This window comes from Lemur catta, chromosome 9, assembly GCF_020740605.2.
Source record: "Lemur catta isolate mLemCat1 chromosome 9, mLemCat1.pri, whole genome shotgun sequence".
In the NCBI taxonomy this organism is placed as follows: Eukaryota; Metazoa; Chordata; class Mammalia; order Primates; family Lemuridae; genus Lemur; species Lemur catta.
Window position 1 is genome coordinate 16,320,146 of NC_059136.1, and position 24,798 is coordinate 16,344,943.

Genomic DNA, 24,798 nt, shown 5'->3' on the forward strand with positions numbered 1-24,798 from the left:
AATTTAACTCGCCGTTCAATGTAGTCTTTTCCGTAATGTCTGTAGAGATGAAGCTTTTAACTCTGGTTCACTGACCGCTTTGAAAATCTGGTAGAGGCCTCGAATTTTCTCCCCAGAAAAATGTACACACACACACACACACACACACACACACACACACACACACACACGTGCACAGAGTTTTGTATACAATTTTAGGATGTTCAGGGAACTTCTGAAGCCTGTTTGTCAGCTGTGTGAGGTCCACTGAACCCTAGCTGTGGACCCGATTCTAGAGTGGAAGCTCAGTGAGGGTGGAGGTGCCTTCCTTTCCCTCAGTATCTGCAGCACGAGCTTGGTCTACCGTGGCTGCTCAGTACATGCCCTGTGCGTTTGTTGAATGACCCACGATGCCATATCACGGCCTCCTCTCCCAAGCAGCTCCAGGTGCTCGGCTGACCTGGACAGCCCTACACCAGTGGACTAAGCATGGCCTGGGCCCAGAGTCTCAGGACTACCCAGGATCATCACGGGCACAATTGTGCAGGGGCAGATATGGCCTGAGGGCTGCTGATTCTAAATCCTGTGCTCTTTGTGGAGTTTTCTAGGCAGGGAGGGGCTTGGGGAAGCCTACAGATTTCCACACCCCCAGAATTTGACCTGTCATTCTTCTACCATGAGATACTCTGTTCCCCCAGGGACACAGCAGTGGGACTGTTTGGCTGGAACCAGCTCTCCTGCCAAAGCCCCTGCTCCTCCGCTGCTGTCAGTGAGATCAGCCTGGCAGCTCCCCCCAAGGCAGCTGTCCCCGGTGCCCTGGAACGGCTCCAGGTAGCAGTCTCACTGCAGAATCCTCCGAGCTGTGCTCAGCTGCCTGGTGCCTTCGCAGACAGCCGGGCTTCAGCACCAGCCTCAGGAATACTCTTCTCGAAGGGTTGCAGGTACCTGGGGCGGCAGGTGCTTAGTGACAAGTAGCATTTCAGGGCCATCCCTTTCTCTTCCCACAGCCTCCAAGACTGCGTTATGGACAGCGCATCCCTCTGCTGTCCCTTCCGATGACTCCCGAGAGCACGCTGGCAGTGACGGTGACTCTGTGTGTATGCTTCCTCCACACAGGTGCCGGGGACATGGGCAACAAGCCGTCCACGCCAGGCGGTGATGCCACAGCACGGTCCCCCAGGACGGAAGGCATTCATGCCGCATACAGGCGGGGAGACCTCAGCAGGGCCTGGGACCTGCTCAGAGAGGCTTGTGATGAGAGCGAGTCCCAGCTGGAAAAGGTATGGAGAACGCCCACCCCTCAGGCCACAGCTGCGGTCCTGGGCTGGATGAAGGTCACTGCTCAGATTATTTGCTTGTTACTGTCATATATAATGAACTTTTTTATTGCGTTCTGGAAATACCTCATTTGGCATATAAATTTGTGGCTGCCATGCCTTTCGAGTTGACAATTTCTCAGCCTGACATCACTTAAGCAGGCCCCTCACCACCTTCTCATGTGAGGCCTTTGAGGGGCATGGGTTGGGGGGGGGGTCACTTAAATGCTAAGAACAAAGTACAATCTGAAGGTTTAACCTACAGCATTCTTTTTGACTTTTTGTCATTGTAAAAATAGCACATGCTCAAACATGAAAATTTGGAAAACATATAAATATGGGGAAAAAAAGAATAAAAAGTTATCACATTCCTAGTAACAGCCAAACAATACCACTTAACAGTTTGGGTGTATTTTCTTCCAGCCTGCTGATCTGAGCACACGTTGTTGTTATTTCTAATATAGACACGGTTTCTCTCTGTGTATGTTCTATACATAGTTTTGCATATACTGCTTGTTCTCACATCATATCAAGAATTTTTCATATGAGTATGAATTCCTTGCAAGCATCACCTCCAATGGCTGCACGACATTCCATCTGATAGAAAAACCATAATTTACCCAGCTGTTCCTCTTGGTTGGATATTTGGATTGTTTCTGATTCCTTACGAATATGAATAATGCTGCATAAAATATTTTTACCCAATTATTTTCTTATTATAAGACTATTTCCTTAGCATAGATTTGCAGAGATTGAGAATGTGGGTTTTGCAAACATGCCAAACTGTTTTCTAAAATGCTTGTTCAAATTAATGCTCGCACCAACAACTGGAGAAGGCCATTGCCACATTCTTGCTCTTGTGGGGATTCTTCCTGGCTGCTATCATGAAAGCACTTTATTGATGTTTTATTTGCATTACTTTGATTCACATAGGTTAAAATGTCTCTATTTAGTTAATAGTTAGAAATAATTCAGTTCCTAAACCTCCAGCCTGTTCTCAGAAGTGTAAGAGATTGGGGTTGGTGGGGTGCAGTACAACGTGCTTGAAGATTGTTGAGGGGAGGGCATTTGGGATGCCTCCAATCATGAAGTCACGACGCACATGGTAAAGGGCCACCCTGCTGCACGGGGAGAGCTGGTCTGTGCACACGAGCGGATCAGAGCCATGGGCTGACATCAACAGGCCTCCAGCAGAGAGGACCTGTGCACAGCAAACAGATCCTGGAGTCTGTGCCAAGTGGCCAAGCAGCCGGAGATGGTGGCTTATTTCAGAGCTGTGAGCTGCCCCATCCGGCATGGAGCAAAAGATTCGGGCATGTAGCAGCAGCAGGAGATGCTGAAAAGGGGAAGGGGAGCTGGGACCTGAAGAGCCGGAGGCTGGGACGTCATCTCAAGGGTGGGAGAGTCACTAAAAGGAGTGGTATGATAGTTTGCAAATGGGCACTCCAGCCAATATTTGAATAAAGGAAAACAGAGTTTTGGGAGTGAATCTCTTCTGCCTGGCAACGCGGCCAGTGGCAACTCAAATTGAGAAGGTCCCTAAAAGGCTGCTTCTCCCTTGGATCCAGGACTGGTGAAGTCCCAACTGATTGGACTTTGAGACAATGTTCACAAAAAAAAATGGATAAGTCTGTGTTTTCATAAAAATGCAACACTTAGTTATAAAAATATACCATAAATAAGAGTCAAGGATTATGACAAAATAAGAAGGACTATGGCTAATATCCTTAATTGACAAAGAGCTTGTACAAATTACAGGTCCAGATGGTTTCACTAGAGAGTTGTACCAAACATTTAAAGAATTAACATCAGTTCTACACAGTGTCTTGTAGAAAATAGAAGAGGAGGGAACAATTTCCATCACTTTTATGAAGCCTGTATTATCCCAACATGAAAACCAAAGATGTACAAAAAAAGAAAAGTACAGAATAATGTCTATCATGAATAATAAAATATTAGCAAGTAGAATTCAGCAGTATATAAAAGGAATTATAAGCTATTACCAAGTGGGGTTTATTCCAAGGATATAAGGTTGGTTCACTATTCAATAATCAGTCACTGTAACCCTCCATGTTAATAGACTAAAAAAGAAAAAATATCTTATAATATTAATTGATGCAGAAAAAACATTTGACAAAATTCAATACCATTATAAAAAATAAAACTCTCAGAAAATTAGGATGAGAGGGGAACTTCCTCAACTGGATAAGGAACACCTACAAAAAACCTACAACTAACATCATACTTGATGGTGAAAGACTGCTTTGCCCCTAAGATCAGGAACAAGGCAGGGATGTCCAATCTCAATATAATACTGAAAGTTCCATTCAAGAATAATTATGACATCATTATATTCAATATAATACAATTCAATATATTCAATATATTACTGGAAGTTCGAGCCAGTGTAATAAGGCAAGGAAATGAAATAAAAGACAAATAGACCTGAAAAAAAGAAATAAAACTGTCTCTATCTGAAAGAAAGAAATAAAATTGTCTCTGGATCACATAGCAGTTTACACAGAAAATCCATTAAAATGATCCATAAAAGAAAAAAATTGATAAACCAGACCTCATCACGATTAAAAACTTTTACTCTGAGCAACACCTGTTAAGACAGTGAGAAAAACAAACCACAGGGTGGGAGAAATATTTACAAACTGCATATCCAACTAAGGACTCCTATTTAAAACATATAAAGAACTCTCAAAACTCAACATTAAACAGCAGACAATCCAAATAGAAAAAGTATGAAATACAAAAACACTTTGCTGAAGAGCATAGACAGATGGCAAATAAGGAAATGAAAAGATCTTCAACGTCACTAGCCAGCAGAGAAATGCAAGTTAAAACCATGATGTCACTACACACCTTTTCCAACAGCAAAAATTAAAAATAGTGACAATATCAAATTCAGACCAGGATACAGAGAACCTGTATCTCTGATGCGTTACTAGTGAGAATGTAACATGGTACGGCCACTCTGGAAAACAGTTTGGCAGTTTCTTAAAAAACAAAAAATACATTTATATTATGATCCAGCAATTGAACTCTTGACATTTATCCTTGAGAGATGAAAACTTATGTGCACACAAAAACTTGTGCATGGCTGTTCATAGCAACTTTATTTATAATAGCCAAAAACTGGACATGACCAAAAACTTTCAGTAGGTGAATAGTTCAATATACCGTGGAGTACTACTAAGCCATGTAAAGGAACTCTGTTGAAATATGCAACAACTGCGATTTCCTTTGCGGAGAGGAGTTGGGAAGTGGAGGCCTACTTTTTATTTTATACTTTTCTATGCTGTTTGGTGAAAATAAAGACATACTACAGAGTCTCTGGGCTGTCTCCAGCCAGAGAGCCAGCTCTGACCCTTCCCATCCTCTGAGTCCCTCTCGGCCTTGGGCTGGCTCCTATGACATCACTTTACCACCTCGTGAGGATGGGGCTTTTAAGCCTCTAACCGATGGTCTGGACAGCTGTTAACTGTGTGCAGTGAATCATTTGATCAGTCACCGTGGCTTCTCTCCATAATGCGAGTGCTTTCCTGGAATGGCTGGGTACTGGGCCCCGCCCTGGGCAGAGTGGCAGGTGGGTGGACTTTCTTTTCTGGTCATGCTGAATATATGACTCTACTGTCCTCCAAATAGTTCCAGTCCCTTGGACTGTCCCTCACCTTACCTGTCCGACACACCTCCCACCAGCAGCCCATTTGCTCCACTTACAGAACCTGAGCCTTCCCCAAGTCCCACCTTTGCTAGGAAGTCTTGGATGGAATGGACAGGCATGAGCTTTGGAGCTAGACACACCCCAATTCAAGTCCTGGGTCATTCTACCGACCATAAACTCCCTAACCATGCACAAGCTTTCATTTTGTCACCCATAAAATAGAAATACAGATACACGGCTGGCATGACTGCTGGGAGAATTAAATGTGGCCACGTAAATAAAGTATTCAATGCAGCATCCGGCACATAGTGAGAGCTTGATAAATGTCAGTTCACTTCCCTGGGGGCTCCTGTCACCCATTCCTGCTCAACTCACCCTAAAATGATCTCCAAAGGCACTTGTTTTCTAAACTGTTCAGCAAGTAAAATATGTTATTTGGGCCTATTTTATACCTGCAACTTAATTGTAAATCCATGGGGGCCAGAAATCACCCCTGGCATCCTCAGTGCCCAGCCCTGCCTCTTATACACAGAAGATCCTCAGTAAATGTTGACAGTGGCACTGGGTGTCCCATTCCAACTTGGGTTCCCTGTGTGCCTCCTTGTACATGCTGATCCTCAAGCCCAAGGGAAACAGCCAAGTTCCAGAGGGTTTAAGGTTCCAGTAATGCAATCAGACACTTCACACGTCAGTCCAGCATTCATCTGAGCATCGTTTTCTCTGACCCAGGGGAGATCGTGAAAAGTCAAGAGCATTTTTTATGTTAGACTGAGACAGCCACTGTGGCACACTGTGACTAGCTGTGTGACCTTGGGCAAGCTCCGAAACCTCTATGTCCTTGCCCATGTATTAATACATGGCCCACCTCACGGAGCCTTTCCATATCAGAATGGCTGGAACAAAGTACAAACTCAGGCTTAGGTCCAGTTTCCTCCCTATCCTTTTCTTCCTCTGGGCTACCAAGTCAGGAGCCCCACTGCATGTTGCTGGAGGATCTCTGCCCCTGGATTCAGATCTGTGGACTCTTCTCTGTCACACTCCATTTATGGATAACGTGCAGGATGGTTCTTCATGGAGCCTGGCTGCCTTCCCTCCTGAGGCTCACACAACACGTACCAGATGGTAACTGAGCTCTGGCTCTCTGCCAGGAGGGGATGTCCTGTGGCCCCCATCCTCATGCAGCCAGCAGTCAAGAGCAGTGCTGCCCGGTACAAATACCGTCCGAGCCACATGGATAATATCTAATTTTCTAGTAGCCACATTAAAGTCAACGTAAAACAGTAAAATGTTGATATCATCTTATTTAACCTGATTATATTAAAAATCATCTCTTCAACGTGTAATCAACATAAAATTATGTTTTTATTTTATTTATTTTACCTTTTTTTATTTCAGCGTATTACAAGGGGACAAATGTTGAGGTTACGTATATTGCCCTTGCCCCACCTGAGTCAGAGCTTCAAGTGTGTCCATCCCCCAGACGGTGCACACCACACCCATTAGGTGTGAATATACCCATCCCCTCCTCCCACCTCCCATCTGCCTGACACCTGATGAATGTTACTACCATATGTGCACTTTAGTGTTGGTCAATTAATACCAATTTGATGGTGAGTAGATGTGGTGCTTGTTTTTCCATTCTTGTGAACATAAAATTATTGATGACATAGTTCACCCTTTTTGTACCAGGTCTTTGAAATCACATGTGAATTCACGCTCTCCACCTCTCACTTTGGACCAGCCACATTTCAAGTGCTCCGGTGTCACATGGAGTGTGCTGTCATCCTGGACAACCCAGCTCCAGGCTGGGCCAGGGACCTGGCAAGGCACTCAAAGTCAACTCTCTTGGCAGTTCCACACAGAGCTTGTCTCACTGAAGCCCCGTCCTGTTTTGACCAGGGCCACCTTCTGAGCATCCCGGCGGCCCACGGGGATCTGGAGATGGTCCGGTATCTGCTCACCGAGCAGCGGGTGGAGCTGCCGACAGAGCCCACCGATGACAACCCAGCGGTGGTGGCGGTGCATTTCGGGCACATGGAAGTTGTGCAGGAGTTGCTTGAGTCCTTACCAGGTAAATCACAGGGCATGAGTTCCTTACCACCTCTCAGGGGACCGTCTTCTTAGGCTTCGCCCCAAAATGGTTGTTTCTTCATGCTTCTACCAATACTGATCAAGAAACCTGGGATATCCAGCTGACAATCTAAGCAATGTGACAACCGCCTGCCACCACATCCCACCTCTCACTCCCCTTAACTTACAAAGTAAATTCTTGCACACCATATTTGATAAAGAATATAGCGTGATGTTGCTTTTTAAAATTAATTGAATTTGTTTTTTTTAGAGCAGTTGTAGGTTTATGGAAAAATTGATTGGAAAGCAGAGTTCCCATTACCCCCCAAGGCCTGGGTGCCCTTGAGGAGCCAGAGATGATGCCTTCTTTTCAGGGATCCCCAAGACTAGCTCTGTTCTAATGAAGAGTCTATCCCAGCTGACCCAGTCACCTAATTGTACAGCTAACATTTATTGAACATCGCCAAGTACTGAGAACTTGAGAGACACAGGGAATTTTTTAAAAGGTGTCTCAGCCCTTTAGTAGCTCCTGGCCAAGCAGGGGAAATCATGGCAGAAAGGAGTAACTCTGTGCAACATAATCATGCTGAGGTTGAAGTATTTACACAGAGGTCTGGGGACACATGTTGGCAGATGGTCTTATCTGGATATAGGATGGAATCTTCTGAGGGAGGCTGACATCTGAGCTGGGCTTTGCAGGATGAATAGGAGTTTACTTGGCAGGCAAGCAAAGGAATGGCTTGGGTTGCTGCTTTTGCAGAACAGGGAGCTTAGCTGAACCTCAGTGTGGTTTTCAGCTGCTCCTAGGGGCGTCCTGTCTTCAACTCAACTCCAGGCAGAGTTGCTGAGGACTGAAGGATTCCAGAGCACTGTGCTGGGCCCTTCAGGAAGTGCAGCAATGGGCAAAACTTCATGAGCCCTCTGGGAATTCTCAATCCGGAGGGGAAGGCAGCCATGGGCAGAAGTGAGGTAAGACCAGAAGACAGACAAGGCAGCTAGAGAACAGGAGGGAGGGATGAGAGGCTGGTGGGGGCTGGTCCTTTGAAGCACGTCTTTATGAAACTCCTGGTCCCTGCAGCTGAGCAGGGGGAGGAGTGGTGGAGACCGAAACGGGGCTCTCTCTGAGCACTGTTGGCTTTAGGCCTGGGAGAATACAGGTAGGGGTTTCGTGTGGTTAAGAGAGCACCCTTTGGTTTGAGACCAAACAAGGTTTAAGTCTTGTCTTTGTCATTTACCAGCTGTGGGATCTTCGGCAAGTTTCCGAACCTGAGGTTTGGTTTCCTCATCTTAAAATCATGGTCCTGCCTCCTAAGATTGACGCATTTACATCTCAGCAGAAGTTAGTATCGTGATTACTGTATTTCCCTTACCTAGGTATCCTTGCAGTAAACGAACTAGGGATCACCTGTTTTCTGTTACTATACCTGTGAATCATTAGTCCTGGTTAAGAATAGAGGGAGAAGAAGGGACATTGACTTAGCACGGGCTCCAGCGTAAGTCCTGTGCCAGCTGCCTTATTTGGTGAATTTTACTCCCTGCCATCCTGCCCTGTTTCTGGGTCAAGTCCTATCACGGAAGGGAAGGTCACTCTCTCCCCACTTGGGAGCCTTCCGGTCCCTAAGGACTTGTGCCCCTGGAAATGAGACAATGCTATGATCCAGTTGGGAAGTGTCAGCGCAGCAGATGAGGTAATTTTTTCCATGGCAACTAGGCCGAGAAGATATTACACTATTTTGAACTTGAAGATATAGTAACACTTCAGCCCACACTGTCCCTGTTGATTCCATGTGCTAAGTGTTATTTCATCCTGGAATTAAGTAGGCGGTTCTTTCAGGGAGTAATTCTCAAAGTTTTATGCTGGGGAGTTAGAGCTGTTTCTTTCATCAAAGCTTTTATTATTATTACTATATTTATTAAAGTAATATATGTATTTTACAGATAATTTGGAAATGCAGAAAAGTGCTAATACTCTAATAATGTAATGACTTTAGGATTTATTGATCCCGGCACTCAATACACATTACGCTATGTAATCCTCACATTAAACTTGGGAGGATGGATGTTATTATTCCTATGTTACCAAAGGGTAAACTGAGGTACCGAGGGATTAAGAAATTTGTCCAAAACCACACAGCTGAAATATTTTAACCCTCAGCTGCCTGTCTCCAAAGCCCGTACTCCTGCATGTAATGCTACTGCAGGGGCGGGGCAGGGGCGGGGACGCAGAAGCGGGTGTGGGGCATGTTCAGGATCCCACTGCCCAGATATAACACTGCGACACTGGGGTGGTTCTTTCTGGTCTTATTTCCACACATCTATTTTTATTCAACTAAGATCACACTGTACATGCCATTTTGAATTCTGCTTTTCTTCGCTTGGCATTAAAGATGTGGGGAAGTGTCACATGCAGTTCAGAGGGACTATTCCAGAAAAGACTGTCAACCCCACAGAAGCGACTTTCAGTTGGCAACAGGACAGCTCCGTTTTATTAACCGTCAGAGGGAAGATGAGAGTGGGGGCAACCAGCACCCTTCAGTGGCTCTTTCCCTTTGTCCTGTCGTCTCCCGCCAGGTCCCTGCAGCCCCCAGCGGCTGCTGAACTGGATGCTGGCCTTGGCTTGCCAACGCGGGCACCTGGGGATCGTGAAGCTCCTGGTCCTGACGCACGGGGCAGACCCGGAGAGCTACGCGGTCAGGAAGAACGAGTTTCCTGTCATCGTGCGCTTGCCTCTCTATGCGGCCATCAAGTCAGGTGGGTCCTCCCACCCCAGCCCGAGCCAGCCCTGCCCACGCCACTTGTGTGGCTTCTAGATGTGGGACCGTGTCCTCACTCTCACCCCTGGCTCTCAAATCACTTCTGTGGAAGACCTTTGCAAGTCCCGTTCTCTGTTTCTTTATCAAAATATCTGCACCCTCACTCGTCCCTGCAAGGGGATTTCAGTGACAGGGACCAGCTGTGGCCAATGACACTGCCGTATGGGGCACTCCACAGGGCAGCGTCCCACAGAAACTCTCCCACTAACAGGAACTTGCTGCACCAGGGGAGCAATAGAGAAGAGCAACTAGGACAAGTGCCTGGTCGGTTTCCGTTCCACATGTGTGATCTGCCTTTCTGCCAGCTGCCACGCTGTCTGCATCTGAACGCCCTTAGCTTTCTGTTTCTGTCCCTTTAGGGAATGAAGACATTGCCATCTTCCTGCTTCGGCACGGGGCCTATTTCTGCTCCTACATTTTACTGGACAGTCCTGACCCCAGCAAACATCTCCTCAGGAAGTATTTCATCGAAGCCAGTGCCCTGCCCGGCAGTTATGTGGGGAAAACAGTGAGTAGGCACTGCCTATGGGGTGTCTTCCTGTGTTTGTGCTGCCATAACAGAATCCACAGACTGGGTGATTTATCATGGACAGAAATGTATTTGGCTCGTGGTTCTGGAGGCTGAGAGGTCTGGGAGCACGGTGCCAGCATCCTATGGGAGAAGGCAGGGGGCAAGAGACGGCCCAACTGCACAGCCCACTCTGGAGATAATGACCCCACGTCTGTGATAACAGCATTAATCCATTCATGAGGGCGGAGCCCTGATGGCCTAATCACCCCTTAAAGGTGGCACCACTTAATATCATCACAATGGCCATTACATTTCAACATGAGTTTTACAGGGGACACTCAAGCCATAGCAGGGTGGGGTCTGAAATCTGTGCTTCATATACTTTCTCAAGGTTTTCTTTGGCTTTTCCCCAAAATTGAGTAAATATACCATAATTTTTAGCAATTCCTTTTTAAAATTTCCTTTATTAATTTTTTTGTGGTAGTATTTTTTTTATTTCAGCATATTATGGGGGTACAAAAGTTTAGGTTACATATATTGCCCTTGCTCCTCCTCCCCCCCTAGTCAGAGCTTCAAGCGTGTCCATCCCCTAGACGGTACGCATCATATTCATTATGTATGTATACACCCATCCCCTCCCCCACACACATCTGCCTGACAGCCGATTAATGTTATTCCTAAATGTGCTCTTAGGCGATGATCGGTGTAACCAATTTGATGGTGAGTACATATGGTGCTTATTTTTCCATTCTTGGGATACTTCACTTAGTAGAATGGGTTCCAGCTCTATCCAGGAAAATACAAGAGGTGCTATATCACCATAGTTTCTTATAGCTGAGTAGTACTCCAGGGTATACATATACCACATTTTATTAATGCACTCATGTATTGATGGGCACTTGGGTTGTTTCCACATCTTTGCAATTGTGAATTGTGCTGCTATAAACATTTGAGTGCAGATGTCTTTTTTATAGAATGTCTTTTGTTCTTTGGGTAGATGCCCAATAATGGGATTGCTGGATCAAATGGTAGGTCTACTTGTATCTGTTTAAGGTATCTCCGTATTGTTTTCCACAGAGGTTGCACTAGTTTGCAGTCCCACCAGCAATGTATGAGTGTTCCTATCTCTCTGCATCCATGCCAACATTTATTGTTTTGGGATTTTTAAATTACAAAAGTTATATGTGCTTGTTATAACTAGTGAAAACAATTGAGAGATGTAATAAAAATTATGAATCTACTCCCCTTAAATAATTTAACAACCTGGGAAGGATCTTTCCACAGCTTTCCATATGCAAAGCTATTTATAAACCTAGACAGGGTCTAGTTTTAGTTAATTTCCCCTTTGAATAACAAAAATAGTATTGCATTATTTATGTTATCTTCAACTTAGTTTTTTAAATTTAGTGCTTTATCATACACTTCCTCTAGATCAGTCAATGTGGCTACAACTCATTCTTTTAAATATATAACTTAAATCTACAGAATCAGTGTAGCTTAATTGACTCAGCTTCTCTCCTATTGGTGGACATGTGGATTATTTCTGTTTTCCACCCCTTGTAATGTAGCCTGATTCGCTAGGGTGTATTTGTTTATGTAGGTCAAAGTCCTAAAAGTGGACTGCTTTGGAATCATTTCCCCCAAAAATGGTGGTTCACATTTTCACCAAAAAGATGTGGAACTCTCAGTCCCCACTCCTCAGCCAGCATTAGATATCCTGAAGCCTTTTGCGTTTTATCAGTGTGATGGGGGAAAGTGGTATTTCCTAGATTTAAGTAATATTGAATAGCTTTCCATATGTTCATGAACTATTTGCATTCCCCTTATGTGAACTGCCTGTTAATGTTTGTTGATTATTTTTCTAAAAGGTTATTTTGTCTTTCTCACTTTGGATCTTTTTGCACATTAGGGATTTTTAAGCCTTTGTTTATCATATATGTTTCCAACATTTTTCCCAGTCCATTATTTTTCTTTTTTCTGTTATCTTTTATGATAACAAAGATGTAAGAATATATAATCAAATATGTTCATCTTTTTTTTTATGGTATCTAGTTATATAAGAACTAGACTTCTGTTGAAGTCACTTGTCAATTCAGGTTGTCTGCTTTCCCTTATATACAGTTGGGGAGATTATATTTTGGTAGAAAATCATCCATTTCCTTTAGATTTTTGAATTTGCCATCATGGTGTTGCACTGATGTTTTTCTTATAATTCTTTTCTTCTATATCGGTAGCTATATTTCTCTTTACATTTATGATGTTGAACAGTTTTACTTTTCCTCTTTCAAACTGAATCAGACCAGCCAGGAATTTATATATTTTAGTGGTCCCATCAAGGAACTTGCTAGGTTTTTTTTTAATTATTTGTTTATTATTTCATTAATTTTAGCTTTTGTCTGTATTAAACCCCTTTTCATATGTTCTTTCTTGAATATTTTTTTGATAATGTTGAGGTTAATGGAGGCTTTGGCATGAGACTTCCTCGTTCTAATCTGGGCTCCAGGCTTCACTGCTCCAGGACCTTCCTCTGGTACTTTCTTTCCCTGTGTCTTGGTTTCTTCATCTGGAAAATAGGAAGAGCAATAAAATGTCTGTCTCAGGGGGTGCTTGACAATTAAACATGGGAATATTTGTGACATTCTAATAGCAATGCCTCGCACATGTACCTAATAGATGCTACCCATTGTACTTCTGTTTCAGATTTCTTGAGTGGAATATTTGTTTATTTCTGTCTTTTTTCTCTAACTTTAGTTTGTCAGTTGCATTATTCAAGCCCTTTATGTGCTTCCTATTTGTGCTGGCTTTCTTTATCAGAATCAGAATACAGATATACACAGAGAGATACACAGATATAGAGATGCACAAGTGTATATACATCTATGTCTGTGTAGAAGTACATATATATATTTTCCACTTCTGATTTTTTTATCTCATTCCTTTTATGTTTCTACAAGGTTTTTCTTCATATATCTGGTTTATGGCTTTATGACCCATCAGTACCTATTTTTATTATATCTAATAACCACTTTTACCCTGTTGATGTCTCAGTATTTGAAATTGAGTTTGTCTACTCTTCAGATAGCTACAATGCCCTCTTTTTCTTTGCATCAAACTTGGTATATTTTCCCAGACCTTTCAGTTTTTTTCTTTGTCTCTTTGTCCTAGGTGTATTTTTTGTAAACAGCACTGAGTTTTTAATCCCCTCTGAGTGTGTGTCTTTTGAAAGAGGAATCCACCCACTTCACATCTGTGTAGAACCTGCCATATTAGTATATTCTTTTCATCTTTTAAAATTACATTTATTGCTATTTCCTCTTTACCCCACCCTCATTCTTGCTGGTTTCCTACTTTCTAATGAATACTAATATTCTGCTTCCTGTACATTGTTACTTCTCTGTGCCTTGGTTAGTTTTCTCAGTTGTAAAACAGGGATAATTACAGTCTCCACCATTCAGGGCAGCTGTGCAGTTAGCACAGGGTCTGGCACATAGTAAGTGTTCAATAAACATTAGTTAATATTATTATTAGGCTCACATTGCAAAAGGAAAGAATGATCATCTAGCCCTTCCATTTATGTAGTGCTTGGTATTTTTCCATGCACTCTGTTATAGTCTTTGATCCTCAGAACTCCTCAGTAAGAACTGCAGGGAATATAAACTGTTTTACAGATGAAAATATTGAGGTATAAAGACATCATGTTACTTGTCCACGAACAACCAATATGAAACAGTACTGATGCCCAGACAGGGCTTTCCCCTTTTCTCGATTTCTAAACCGTACCTCCCAGGTGGCACGGAGACAAGTGACTCTCACCCTTTTCTGAACATCGGAATCCCTGGAAATTTTTTAAAATCCTGATGCTGAGGCCACACCCTATACTGATTAAATCTGAATCTCTGGGGTGGGATCTGGCGTGGGGGGTTTTAAAAATTCTCCACAATGTGCACCACAACGTTAAGAACCAGTAGCTTCCATTTTCTTGGCCTATAGTTAAAAGCAGAAATGGTCGATGTCTCTGTCTGTGATCTTTTCTGCAGGGTAACTCCTGCTACATGGGCTAAGATTGGCAAAGAGCACAGAAGTGACTATAGCATTTTGTGAATGAGAACCAAAGAAAAGACAATGCTGCTGTTCCTTTTCTTGGCTCTACTGGGTAGAATTAGAAAAGGAAATGAAATTTCAGCACAGCCTGAGTCATAAGGACTCCTTGGGCTTCCCCAAAGCAGGTGGTATGTTTATCATTCAAGTGAATTTCAAAGACAAGTACCTTGGAATGGGTGTGTCTTGCACATGATCTCTAACCTGTGAAAGCACATTCCACCGGTGCTGCTGGCAGAAGAGAGAGAGGGGAGGGCAGCCCAGACGGGTCCAGCAGTCAGGAACAATGGCTCAGGAGCCGGAGGTAAGTACTCCTACCTTTCCAGGTATCCGGCGGGACTGAGCTGAGTTTTTTGGTTCAGAATATTAGACGAGGGGAGGCATTAAAAGAGTGTTTTGCTGACATGATACATGGCCTGAAAACACCTGTGATTTTGCTGCCATTCACAGCAGTGACCTTGTTGAAGCAAAAATCCCACTGGGGCACGCATGACATAGGTTGTTGCCTTCAGTGCTGGTGCAGCAGGTGTTCATGGGTCACGCAGTGATATTTTGGGGAGATTGTCCATGTGCCATCCTGTTTTTGTGTGTTTGTGCTCTGCCTCCCCCACCAGTCCTTTGGTACTTTTTAATGTAATAGGTGCCTGTGTGGAAGCCACAGCTAGTCCCAGCACAGCAGCCGTCTGCGTGTTTCTGAGTCGGCCATCACCTGCTTCTCAGGCTGCCAGAATCCATCTCTGCCGGCAAGCGGGGAAGTGCAGAGAAGCCTGGATTTGTTCTCCACTGGCAGCCCCTGCTGCTTGGGTTTTGTTGGTGTTTAGTTAAGGAAAGTTCCAGAGGCTACACCGCATGGTCAGGACTGCTCAGACACATTTTTAAAAGAATAAAAGTGGAGTCAAGTCAGACCTGGCCAAGCCGTTTCCCTGGCTGCACAATGCTGCTCTTAAAGCTGCCAAACTCGCTGAAACATCTCATGAGACGGCCTGTGCTCATGGTGAACATCCCGTCAGTGTTTAGCTGTGTTGCCATAAGAAATAGCTTAATGCTTTGATGTTGTCACACCCAGAAAGGAGGAGGAAAACTCAGAAATGCCAGGAAAAGCCGAATCAGGTCCCAGAATAACCATGATGTTCGGCCTTGTTCAGCAGATAGAGGGCCAGGCGGGAGGGCTCGCTGGGGCTGTTTAAGTGTTGGAAGCAGACAAGAGCCGAAATTAACTTTCCAACAACCCAGTGGGGAAATTGTTAATTTCCTTTTAAAAGTCCCTAATGATTTCAAATCTGGCAGCTAACCTAAAGAGAAAATGGCATCTATTATTATGGTTATTATTACTTTTCGGATCAGCTCTGGCTTATGTATTAATAGCTTAAAAGTTCCTGGTGACCCACCCTTCCCGTCCCTGTGCCAGTGCCTGAGCACTGACATCCTGGCTGCACATTTTCAGAGCCAAAGCGGGCACTTCCCCATCTGTGTGATCTGGTGGGTCTGAGCATTTGTATTTGGGGGATGCTCAAAGAGGGCAGGAAGCAGCACTGTGGCCTCTCTGCCATTACTGGGGCCTTGTGAGCTGCTGATGGAGTCGGCAGAGCGAGGGCTGCATGCTCATGAGAGTGCCTGATGGCCCTGGGACACCTCAGGCCTCTGGGGAACATCCTTGTCCTAGGTCGGGCCTCATATTCGGTGCAAAGGGTTTTATTCAAGAGTATTATGCTTTTCAAAGCACTTCCACATACACTGCCACCATCTTGGTACCTCACGCCCTCCTCCCAGCTGGTGCAGCTGTTGCATGGAGCAGATGTGGGCATTGGCATCCCCAGAATTAAGTCTCTGGACCAGCAAGGCCCCTGTGGGTAAGAGGCAGTGCTGGGGTGTGGACTCTGTCGCCCTGGGGCCTGGCCTTTTCAACACTCACTTGTGTGAGCGGAAGAGAAAGTCTTTCACCTCCCTCCTGAAAGTCACAAAAGCAAGCTCAGGATTGTGCCAGGCATCTTTCCACCAATTCCACTTTTCTTGTGCCCTGGTGAGGAATTCAGCCCATTCTTCTACATGTGTGTCTATTTTCTCTAGTTTCCAAATACCAGACCGTTCCCTGTCCTCATCCTCTGTTCATGTGCTCTCCCCATGGAATAGGTTCACAACTGGGACGCTATCCACAGGCATAGCAAGCACTTCACAGAACTTGGGAATGGACAGCCAGGGTCACACAGTCGAATAAGTGAGCAAGAACACCCCACGATTTTCCAAACAGGTGTTCATCTTGTCCTATTGGATTTTAAGACATACTCCAAAGCAGCAATTATATAAACCATTTGTATTTGGCTAACAACAGAGAAAATCGTTAATAAAATAGACATGCAGAAATAGTAAAACTATTATTTGAACTTACATGAGAAACTAACAAGAAAAAGAATAAGAAACATTATCAAGTGTCATTAGAACCATTAGATATCAGCACAGAGATTTAGATATATTGTGCTGCAAATAGATTCCAGACATGTGAGAGTTAGGCATTGAAAACTCATCAGAATAAATGTATCTATAGAAATATATTTTTAAAAGCACATTTATCCCAGCAATAAAAGGGAAATGATTGCATTCCAATTTTAAAGATATATGAAGATATATAACCAGAATTAATATGAATGTTTAAATATTAAAGCAAAATTATTTATACCAAAATATAATATAAAGAGAAATATAAAAAATAAAGGCAATAGAAAATATTTCAAAGAAAGAACTGACAAACACTTAAATCCACAATAGATCTTTGATGCAATTCTTTGTCAGTTGATGGCTGGATTTAATTCAGCCAGTGTTTATAGATCACCTGCTCGGTGCTTGGGACTCAGCAGTGACCACGCCAGACCCTCACTCTGGCCACCACATTGCTCACAGATTCCACCAGATAAGAAGCTGAGAGAAATAAACAGTTAATTTCCATGTAAGAAAACACAGACAGTAAACTGTGGCACAGAAACAAATACAGCCTTATTGGCAATTACAGAAATTCAAATTAAAACAACTTGAAAGTACTGTCGCACACCTATTGAACTAGCAAAAATAAATATGCATGCTGAATAAGACACTTGGCAGGGATGTAGAGCCACAGGCATACCAATGTCTTGCTGCTGGCACTGTAAATTGGTTCCATATATGCAGACAGTAATTGGCATCAGGTGACAAAAGCTGTAAAACTCTTTTTGGCCAGTGAACTGTTCTGCATGTGGTATTTCCTTTCTGAAAGATACCTCCAAGACATAATTCAAAAGAGATAAATAGTGATTGCCACCAAGATGGTATTTATGATAAGAAGAAATGGGGAAAGAAACCAACATGTCCAGTAGCAGGAAGAGACTATACTGTCCATGCTATCCCAGCAGGTGGACCCCACCTAGCCAGGGAAAAGTGAGCCTACCTCCTCAGCACTCAGCACACTGCTGCTCCTGGACCCCAGGACACCTTGCAAATCCCCACACAGCAGCCTTAGGGAGGCCTTCCTTAACCTGCAGGCCTTCTCACTCCCCTTGCTCCTCACCTTATGTCTCTCAGAGCTTCCTGTCTGATTTATTCATAACACGTAACAAAGTTTGGGTTGTCTGATGGTCTGAGTGACATTCTTATTTAATGTCAATTCCTCCACTGCACTAGGTGCTTCCTGAAAGCAAGGACCTTGGCCACTTTTGCTCACCCTGTGTTTGCTCCTCAGTGTAGGGCCTGGCACAGGATTAATAGATGGTTGCATGGATGGATAGGTGGATGGATGGATGGATGGATGGATGTGGTTATATGAATGGGTGGATGGATGGGTGGATAGATGGACGAATGAATGGGTGGATGGTTGAAAATTTCATATGCAGAAACCTCCCTTCCTTTTACATAGGACTTCATAGCTAAAAAACTACTCTGCCAAACATTCTATTTTAATCTCTTACACAATCCTGTGGGGTAGAAGTTTTGTCTTTATTTAAAAATTGAGGAAACTGAGGATTCTCTCAAAAGTAAGTGGCTTAGTTAACACATTGCCACAATAGAAAAAAAATATTTTTCCTTGGGGTCACAGTGTTTTATTATGAAAATAGAATAAACACTTCAAAAACCCAACAATCCTTTCTAATTTAATGAAAAATTTGTTGTTTTTTTATTGTTTTCTATGCATGAGTTATATGCAATCAAATTGTCAATATTAATTGTAACAATAAGAATATCAATGAACCATATGCTTACATATGCTTCACAAGGCCACAGGCTCAAAACTATCGTGAGTTAACTACAACTCACGGGGCAGTTAATGTGTCAACTGCAGACATAGTATTTTTATTTATTGTTTTTTTTCTCTCTTGAACAGATATTGGCAAAATTCCTAAGTTGTAACTAGTGACGGGAGGTTTCTTGTAAATTTTTAAAAGGAATGACTGAAATACTATGGGGGGAAGTACAATGTTGATTTTTAAAAAAAAACTCTTTACCTATTTTTAAAAATTTTAGCAAAGAAAAATTTATAAATTTTACTAAACACACCTTTTGTCCTTCAGACGATTAAAAGAGGATCGCTGTGTATCCCTTTCTTTGATAGAAGGTGCTACGATTTTCCATAATTTACCACCATGCTGTTCTTTGTATAGACCCTACCTGGCCACAAGAATGTAAATATTTGAGTTTAGCTGTTGTATTCTATTAAAGAATATTTTGTTGCAGTTTTTTCATCCATGTGTATACACGTAAGTGGCCTGGAATTTTAATGGCCCTTGCAAAATAACTGGTTTTGACTCATAAAATGAAGTGAGTCCTGTATTAAGGAACCATTTATATAACATAGGAACTATTTGTTATTTGAAAGATTTGATTGAAAACGATTTATATTGAATTAGGAGCCTTTTGGGGCTGATTCTTTAGTTATTTTTCTTATTTGTTTGTTTCATGAATTATTTTGGGTTTTTTTATTGTGTCACTTTGTGAATTTTTATTTTGGTAAGTAAATCTTACATTTCAACATAGTTATTTGGTTTGTGAGCTCTGGCTGAGGACAACATCTCCACATCTCCCGTAATTTAAACAATGATTTCACATTGGTGGTTTTAGTGTCATTTTCACTCCCAAGTTATTATGGTATATTTCCTTTTATTTCTAATATAGTCAATTGAATATCAATTATAGTATTTTTTCAAAAGCTCTTGAATTGGTTTTATTTACCAACTTTATTATTTTTACTCCATTTTGATTTTTCTATTCTAACCTAATTATTTTCATTTTCCTGCTTTCTTTTAGCCTTCCATTCTAAGTGGGTCAGGGCTAGTTCGTTATCTTTCACTTTTTATTTTTTGTGACCGTGGTCAGAGTTGTGCATTCTCTTTTCCATGACTTGTGATGCTTTCATTGTTCTAAATACATATTCTGCTGTTGTATTGGTTTTTATCTCCTACCCAAGCATTACTGAAAAGGGTATGTTTTAGTGTCCAGGCAATTGGACACCTTTAATCCTCCTTCTTATCATGATTCCTTCCTTTTCTTTGCCTTTGTCCAGGCATAAGGTATGTAGGATATGGGATAAGACATGTAGGAAGCTTACCTTTTTTATTTGCTTTCCTTCATATCTCAAAATTTAATCAGTTTATAGGAAAGGGTCATATCTGTTTGAACGCAGAATTTGTTTTCTTGCCATACCATTTGGTGGTCTCCCAATGTGATCGTAGTATGTAGCTTTATAATTCCTCCGTTCATTCTTTGCATATTTGGTTCATTCTTTGCATATTTGATCTATCATATTCTATTAATATTTTTCTTACATTTTCATTGATGTTTCTTTTACCTCTTTTGCCCTGTATTGGAACATAAAGATTTTAGCGTGGTTGTATTTTTGGGTTGTGGTTGTTTGTCTTGTATCACTACCAAGCTGCCTTGGTTCTCTCTCCTAACGCTTTTGAATTGCTCTGCTGACTTTTCCACAGTGCACAGTAGCAAGGGAACCAGACTGAGCACCAGGCATAAGAATTGCCATCCCAATCTGGTACCTCTCTGAGGTTGTTTTTGAGCAAGTTTTGTACACCTGATAAGGTTACCGTGAGGGTCCGTTGAAAACATGGTCACGAAAGCGCTTTGTGTGTACTGCAAGGAGTTGCCGGGAAGGTGTTATCCTCTGATCAGACTTCAACTTCCAGACTGTTCCCCTGCAGGGTCTGGTCTTGTTTGTGCCCTCAGAGCCACAGATTGTTATGTGTTGATTGTTTAATGCACGACCAGAAGTGTTATCTTGTAAGTTATTTTTGCATTTACATTTCTCATTTATCTGGTTTCTATGGGAATGTTTCCTTTCTTTGTTTGTTTGGTATTATGTTGGCAGCTGAACACTACTAATTCTGATATTTACAATACCTTTAACAGACATGCTTTTGTCAGAAGTGATTTCACTTTATTCTCTCGTTCGGTCGTTTGTTTAACTGAGTAAAACCTCCTGAGATTGGAAGGAAACTTCCTCCCCCTTCTTTATCTCCCTTTCCCACTCCCTGTAGTGTTTATTCTCAAGCCCTTTTTAAAATTCTCCTTTTATACCACACAATGCTAATGGGCTTTCCCATAATTTAATGGATGATTTTTCTGTCATTTTCATTACCTTTTAAAATTACAATTCTAATCTACTTATCTCAACAGGCATCCTTTTGGCTTTCAAGAATCTGTTTCTTTCTTTTCCTTTCTTAATCCATGGGTCTCTGTTGAAGGAATATTCCAGGTTCTCAGGTCCTGGCTTCTGTCTTCACTTGACTCGTTACCATCTGTATGCATGTCCTAGGGCTGCCGTGACCAAGTACCAAAAACGGAGCGGTTTGAAGCAAGAGAAATTTATTCTCTCATAGTTCCGGAGGCCAGAAGTCCAAGATCAAGGTGTTGGCAGGGTTGGTTCCTTCTGGAGGAAGCTTCCTCACCTCTGCCAGCTTGCGGTGGCTGCTGGCAACCTTGATGTTCTCGGCCTGTAGATGCAGTCACGTGGCCCTTCCCATTGCATGTGTCTGCCTCTGTGTCCAAACTTCTCCTTTTTTATGAGGACACCAGTCACACTGGATGAGGCCCCCGAATAACCTCATTTTAACTTGATTATCTCTATAAAGATATAATCTCTGTTTTTAATTAAGGTCACATTGTGAGTTACAGGGGGTTGGGACTTTATATCTTTTTGGAGGGACACCATCCTTGCAGCCATCACTTCATTGCCCTTGGCCTGGGTCCACCCACCAAGGGCCACCATATGTGCCAGGTAGACGGCCAGTCAAGGTACAGTGTTTTTCTTATCCTTCCATTTAAAATGCCCCCTCTCTCCTTGAGAGCCTGTCTCCACCAGAGTGTAGGGACCTGAGAAGCAGGTGTTTAGAAGACATGCACTGAGGATTTCTGCTGGGGGGGAAATGAGGCACAGTCTGTTCTTGTTCTGTTGCAGCCTTCGCTGCACAAGGAGGCTGGGACGGAGCTGCTGTCTCCAGCACTGCCGATTCTGTCTCGGAATCCCTGTCTCTCAGGACCCCTTCTGGAGGTCTGGGCTCCCAGAGAACATTTGCAGGCTTGAAATTTGCCCCCAGCTTGGTGCACAGACTGCTGTCTACAGCCATCATCTCTTCCATTCTACAGTCGTTGGCATCACTTGGGCGGCCGGGTTGAGCTGTCAGATGCTGTTACTGAGCATCTTTGTTTTTAGGGATTCTTTTGCCATGTTCTTCAGGCCCTCGAGTGAGTCTGTTCATTTTAGAATTAGACCCCTAGATTTTGCAGCTTCTCTGGTTGTTTGGTTATTCTTATTATTGTTCCGTTGCATAGCAGAATGTAGCTCTTGTCTTATTGGCTGATTCAACAAGAAGGCACCATCCCATAAATATTTGTTTAACCACAAAAAAAAAAAAAAGGCTTGGGGTTTATACACTAAGAATTGATAAATTCTAGAATTTTCTATGTATTTCCCCCCTATTTTAACATGTGTGTCTTAATTGAATAGACATCTGTTAACTGCCTTTTTTGTGTCATTCCCTGCTGTCACTGAGCTGTAGTCTGTCCCTCAAGGGATTTACAGTCTCTAGGAGGGATGATTCTTACTCAATTAGCCATAAGTGAAGCTCCGACCAACTGACAGGAGCAAGGAGTTGGGAACCCAGGAAGAAGAGCTTTGAATTCCATGTTGTGGTGTGGGTAGAGACCTAGTAAGGACTAACCTTAGAGCTTCACCCTGGCAAGGCCACTCTCAACCCCACAAAATCATAGTGAGGTACACCTGTGTGCATATGTCACATGAGCCAAGAATCCGTTTCTGTGTCTACACGGGGCCGGGTTGCCAGCCTGTGTCTGCTGAGGTTCAAAGCCAGGCTAAAGGCACTGTAGACTCCAGCTCTTCATTGAACAATTTTTTCTTCAACCGTAAGGTTGCACTGACATAAAAACATAAGAGATGTCATTGTGCCCTGGTGCCTCTTTCACTGTGACATTTTATGGCTAGTGTCACCAAGAAGCATTATGTAAAAGTGGCTAATTGTCCTCCTGGACCGCAGCCTCTGTCACCGGTCAAGGAGACCTTCCTTGCACATCACTCTCTGTAATGAACCAGTCGCCCTTAAATACCTCTAATCCTTTTTGAAACAATCCGGGTCACTACCACTGCCTGGGAAAACAAGTTTCTGAAGTCATTTCACTGTGCCTTCTGGGGAAAGTGGTGCTTCTTTTTATTTGGCCTGAAATTTAAAGGGCTCCTGCTTGAATACAAACATGAGCACATTCTCCATCTGTCCGCGCCGGGGCGGGCATGCCTAACCACCGCTCTGCTGATTTGGGAGAGTCTCCGCAATCAGCTGTCTTTGATTGTGCGGCTCAGTCTTCATGGATTAGATTATACAATCGCTGGCTTCACTCCCTCAGAACCTTGTTTATTGTGATTCTGCCTGGACTAAACACAACAGAGTAACAAGGACTTCGGGGCTTTCTGGGCTCCGTTTCCATGTCAAGCATATGGATATCTTAACCAGTGTGTTCTTTCTCCTTTCTCTCTGCCATTTTATGAACACCTGGGCACCCTGTATATCTAGGCACCAAAAAGAAAATGACTTTTGTTAATCAAAGTTTTCAAACCAACCCAAGACCAGGTAGAAATCTTGGATGGTTTTCAACCTCCCATCTAGCCCAGAAATATTTCACAAGCATGTCTGTATTCTAAGTGCGTTGTCATGTTTCCAGACTTCTGCTTTTTACCACTTCTCTCTGGGCTTCAGTTTATCAGAAGTCAGTCCTGCAGAAACTCAGTGGGTGTTAGACCTAGAAAGAGCTTTAGGAAGTGGCAACATCTGCTTCCTCCTCTTCCTCATGTCTAGGGAAGTCAGTGGGACACACAGCCATTCATTTCTTATTGATAATTCTCTTCTGATAGAACAATCCCCCCAGAAGAAGCACAGGAGGTTTCTTACTTGGTTGAGTGTTCAACATCAAATGCTCATTTCTGTCCATGAAGATCAAGAAACCTTTGTGTTAGGGGAGCCAGATGTGCACACACAAACACGTGTGCACACACGTACACACACACACATACGCAGCTCTTCCCTCGGAACCATAAACTCCCTGAGTGTGGGTTCCATCTGCAGCATCTGCGTCTTCACATCCACCCCAGTGCCTGACAAGACGGTTTACAAATAGCAACACCCAAGAAAACATTGCTGAATGTTCAAGGACAAGTTAAACACAATGGCATCCCTGGTATATTATGGTAACATGCTTGGACCCAGGGCTTGTAGGAGTGATAGGATTTAGATGGGAGGGAGGGGGTGATTAATTCCAGCAGACAGGACATGGAGCAGGGTGCAGAGGTGGGAAGGAGAGTGTTTCCCCTTCAGCATGGTTTCAGGACATAGTGTGAGCAGAGACCTTCCCTGCCTGCAGAATCCCGAGTCCATTGCTGGCCTCACGACACCACCATCCAGAGGAGGCCCGCTCTCAGGGCTGTTTGCAAAGCTCTCTAGCTCCAGGCCCAGCTCACCTCGTATTAACCACATTTTCTCCTATATTGGCCCTTTCTGTCACCATAACAATCCACAATCCAGGGAGGGCGCCTGCAGTCCCAGAGGACCCCAGCAGCCCCTGTGATACATGGACTAGTCACTTACCAGTGAGGCCACGTGTGCCTCTTGGCCCCCAGAGCCCTCCTACAAATGTCAGTGCTGGGCCCACTTTTTGAGCCCTGTGGTTCATTTGTGAACAGGCAGTTTCTGTGCTTTGATGGCAGTTTCTCCTTGGCCTTGAATCCCCTGCTCTGGGAGTGAGCCCCACCTCCACATTTTTACCTAGAACAAATTAATCCCTCCAACCACCTGCCAGCAGCAT

General features: G+C 43.3%; 1 protein-coding gene across 4 annotated transcripts in view; it reads left to right on the top strand.

Moving 5' to 3' along the window:
- Positions 1–24,798, top strand: part of LRRK1 (leucine rich repeat kinase 1) — a 126,009-nt gene that overhangs the window by 39,993 nt on the left and 61,218 nt on the right. For all 4 annotated transcript variants that reach the window (XM_045560649.1, XM_045560651.1, XM_045560650.1 and 1 more), the window contains exons 3-6: positions 1,096–1,259; positions 6,868–7,039; positions 9,610–9,789; positions 10,211–10,359. In XM_045560649.1, coding sequence (XP_045416605.1) covers positions 1,096–1,259; positions 6,868–7,039; positions 9,610–9,789; positions 10,211–10,359 — 665 coding nt within the window. The remainder of the gene's footprint in view (positions 1–1,095; positions 1,260–6,867; positions 7,040–9,609; positions 9,790–10,210; positions 10,360–24,798) is intronic.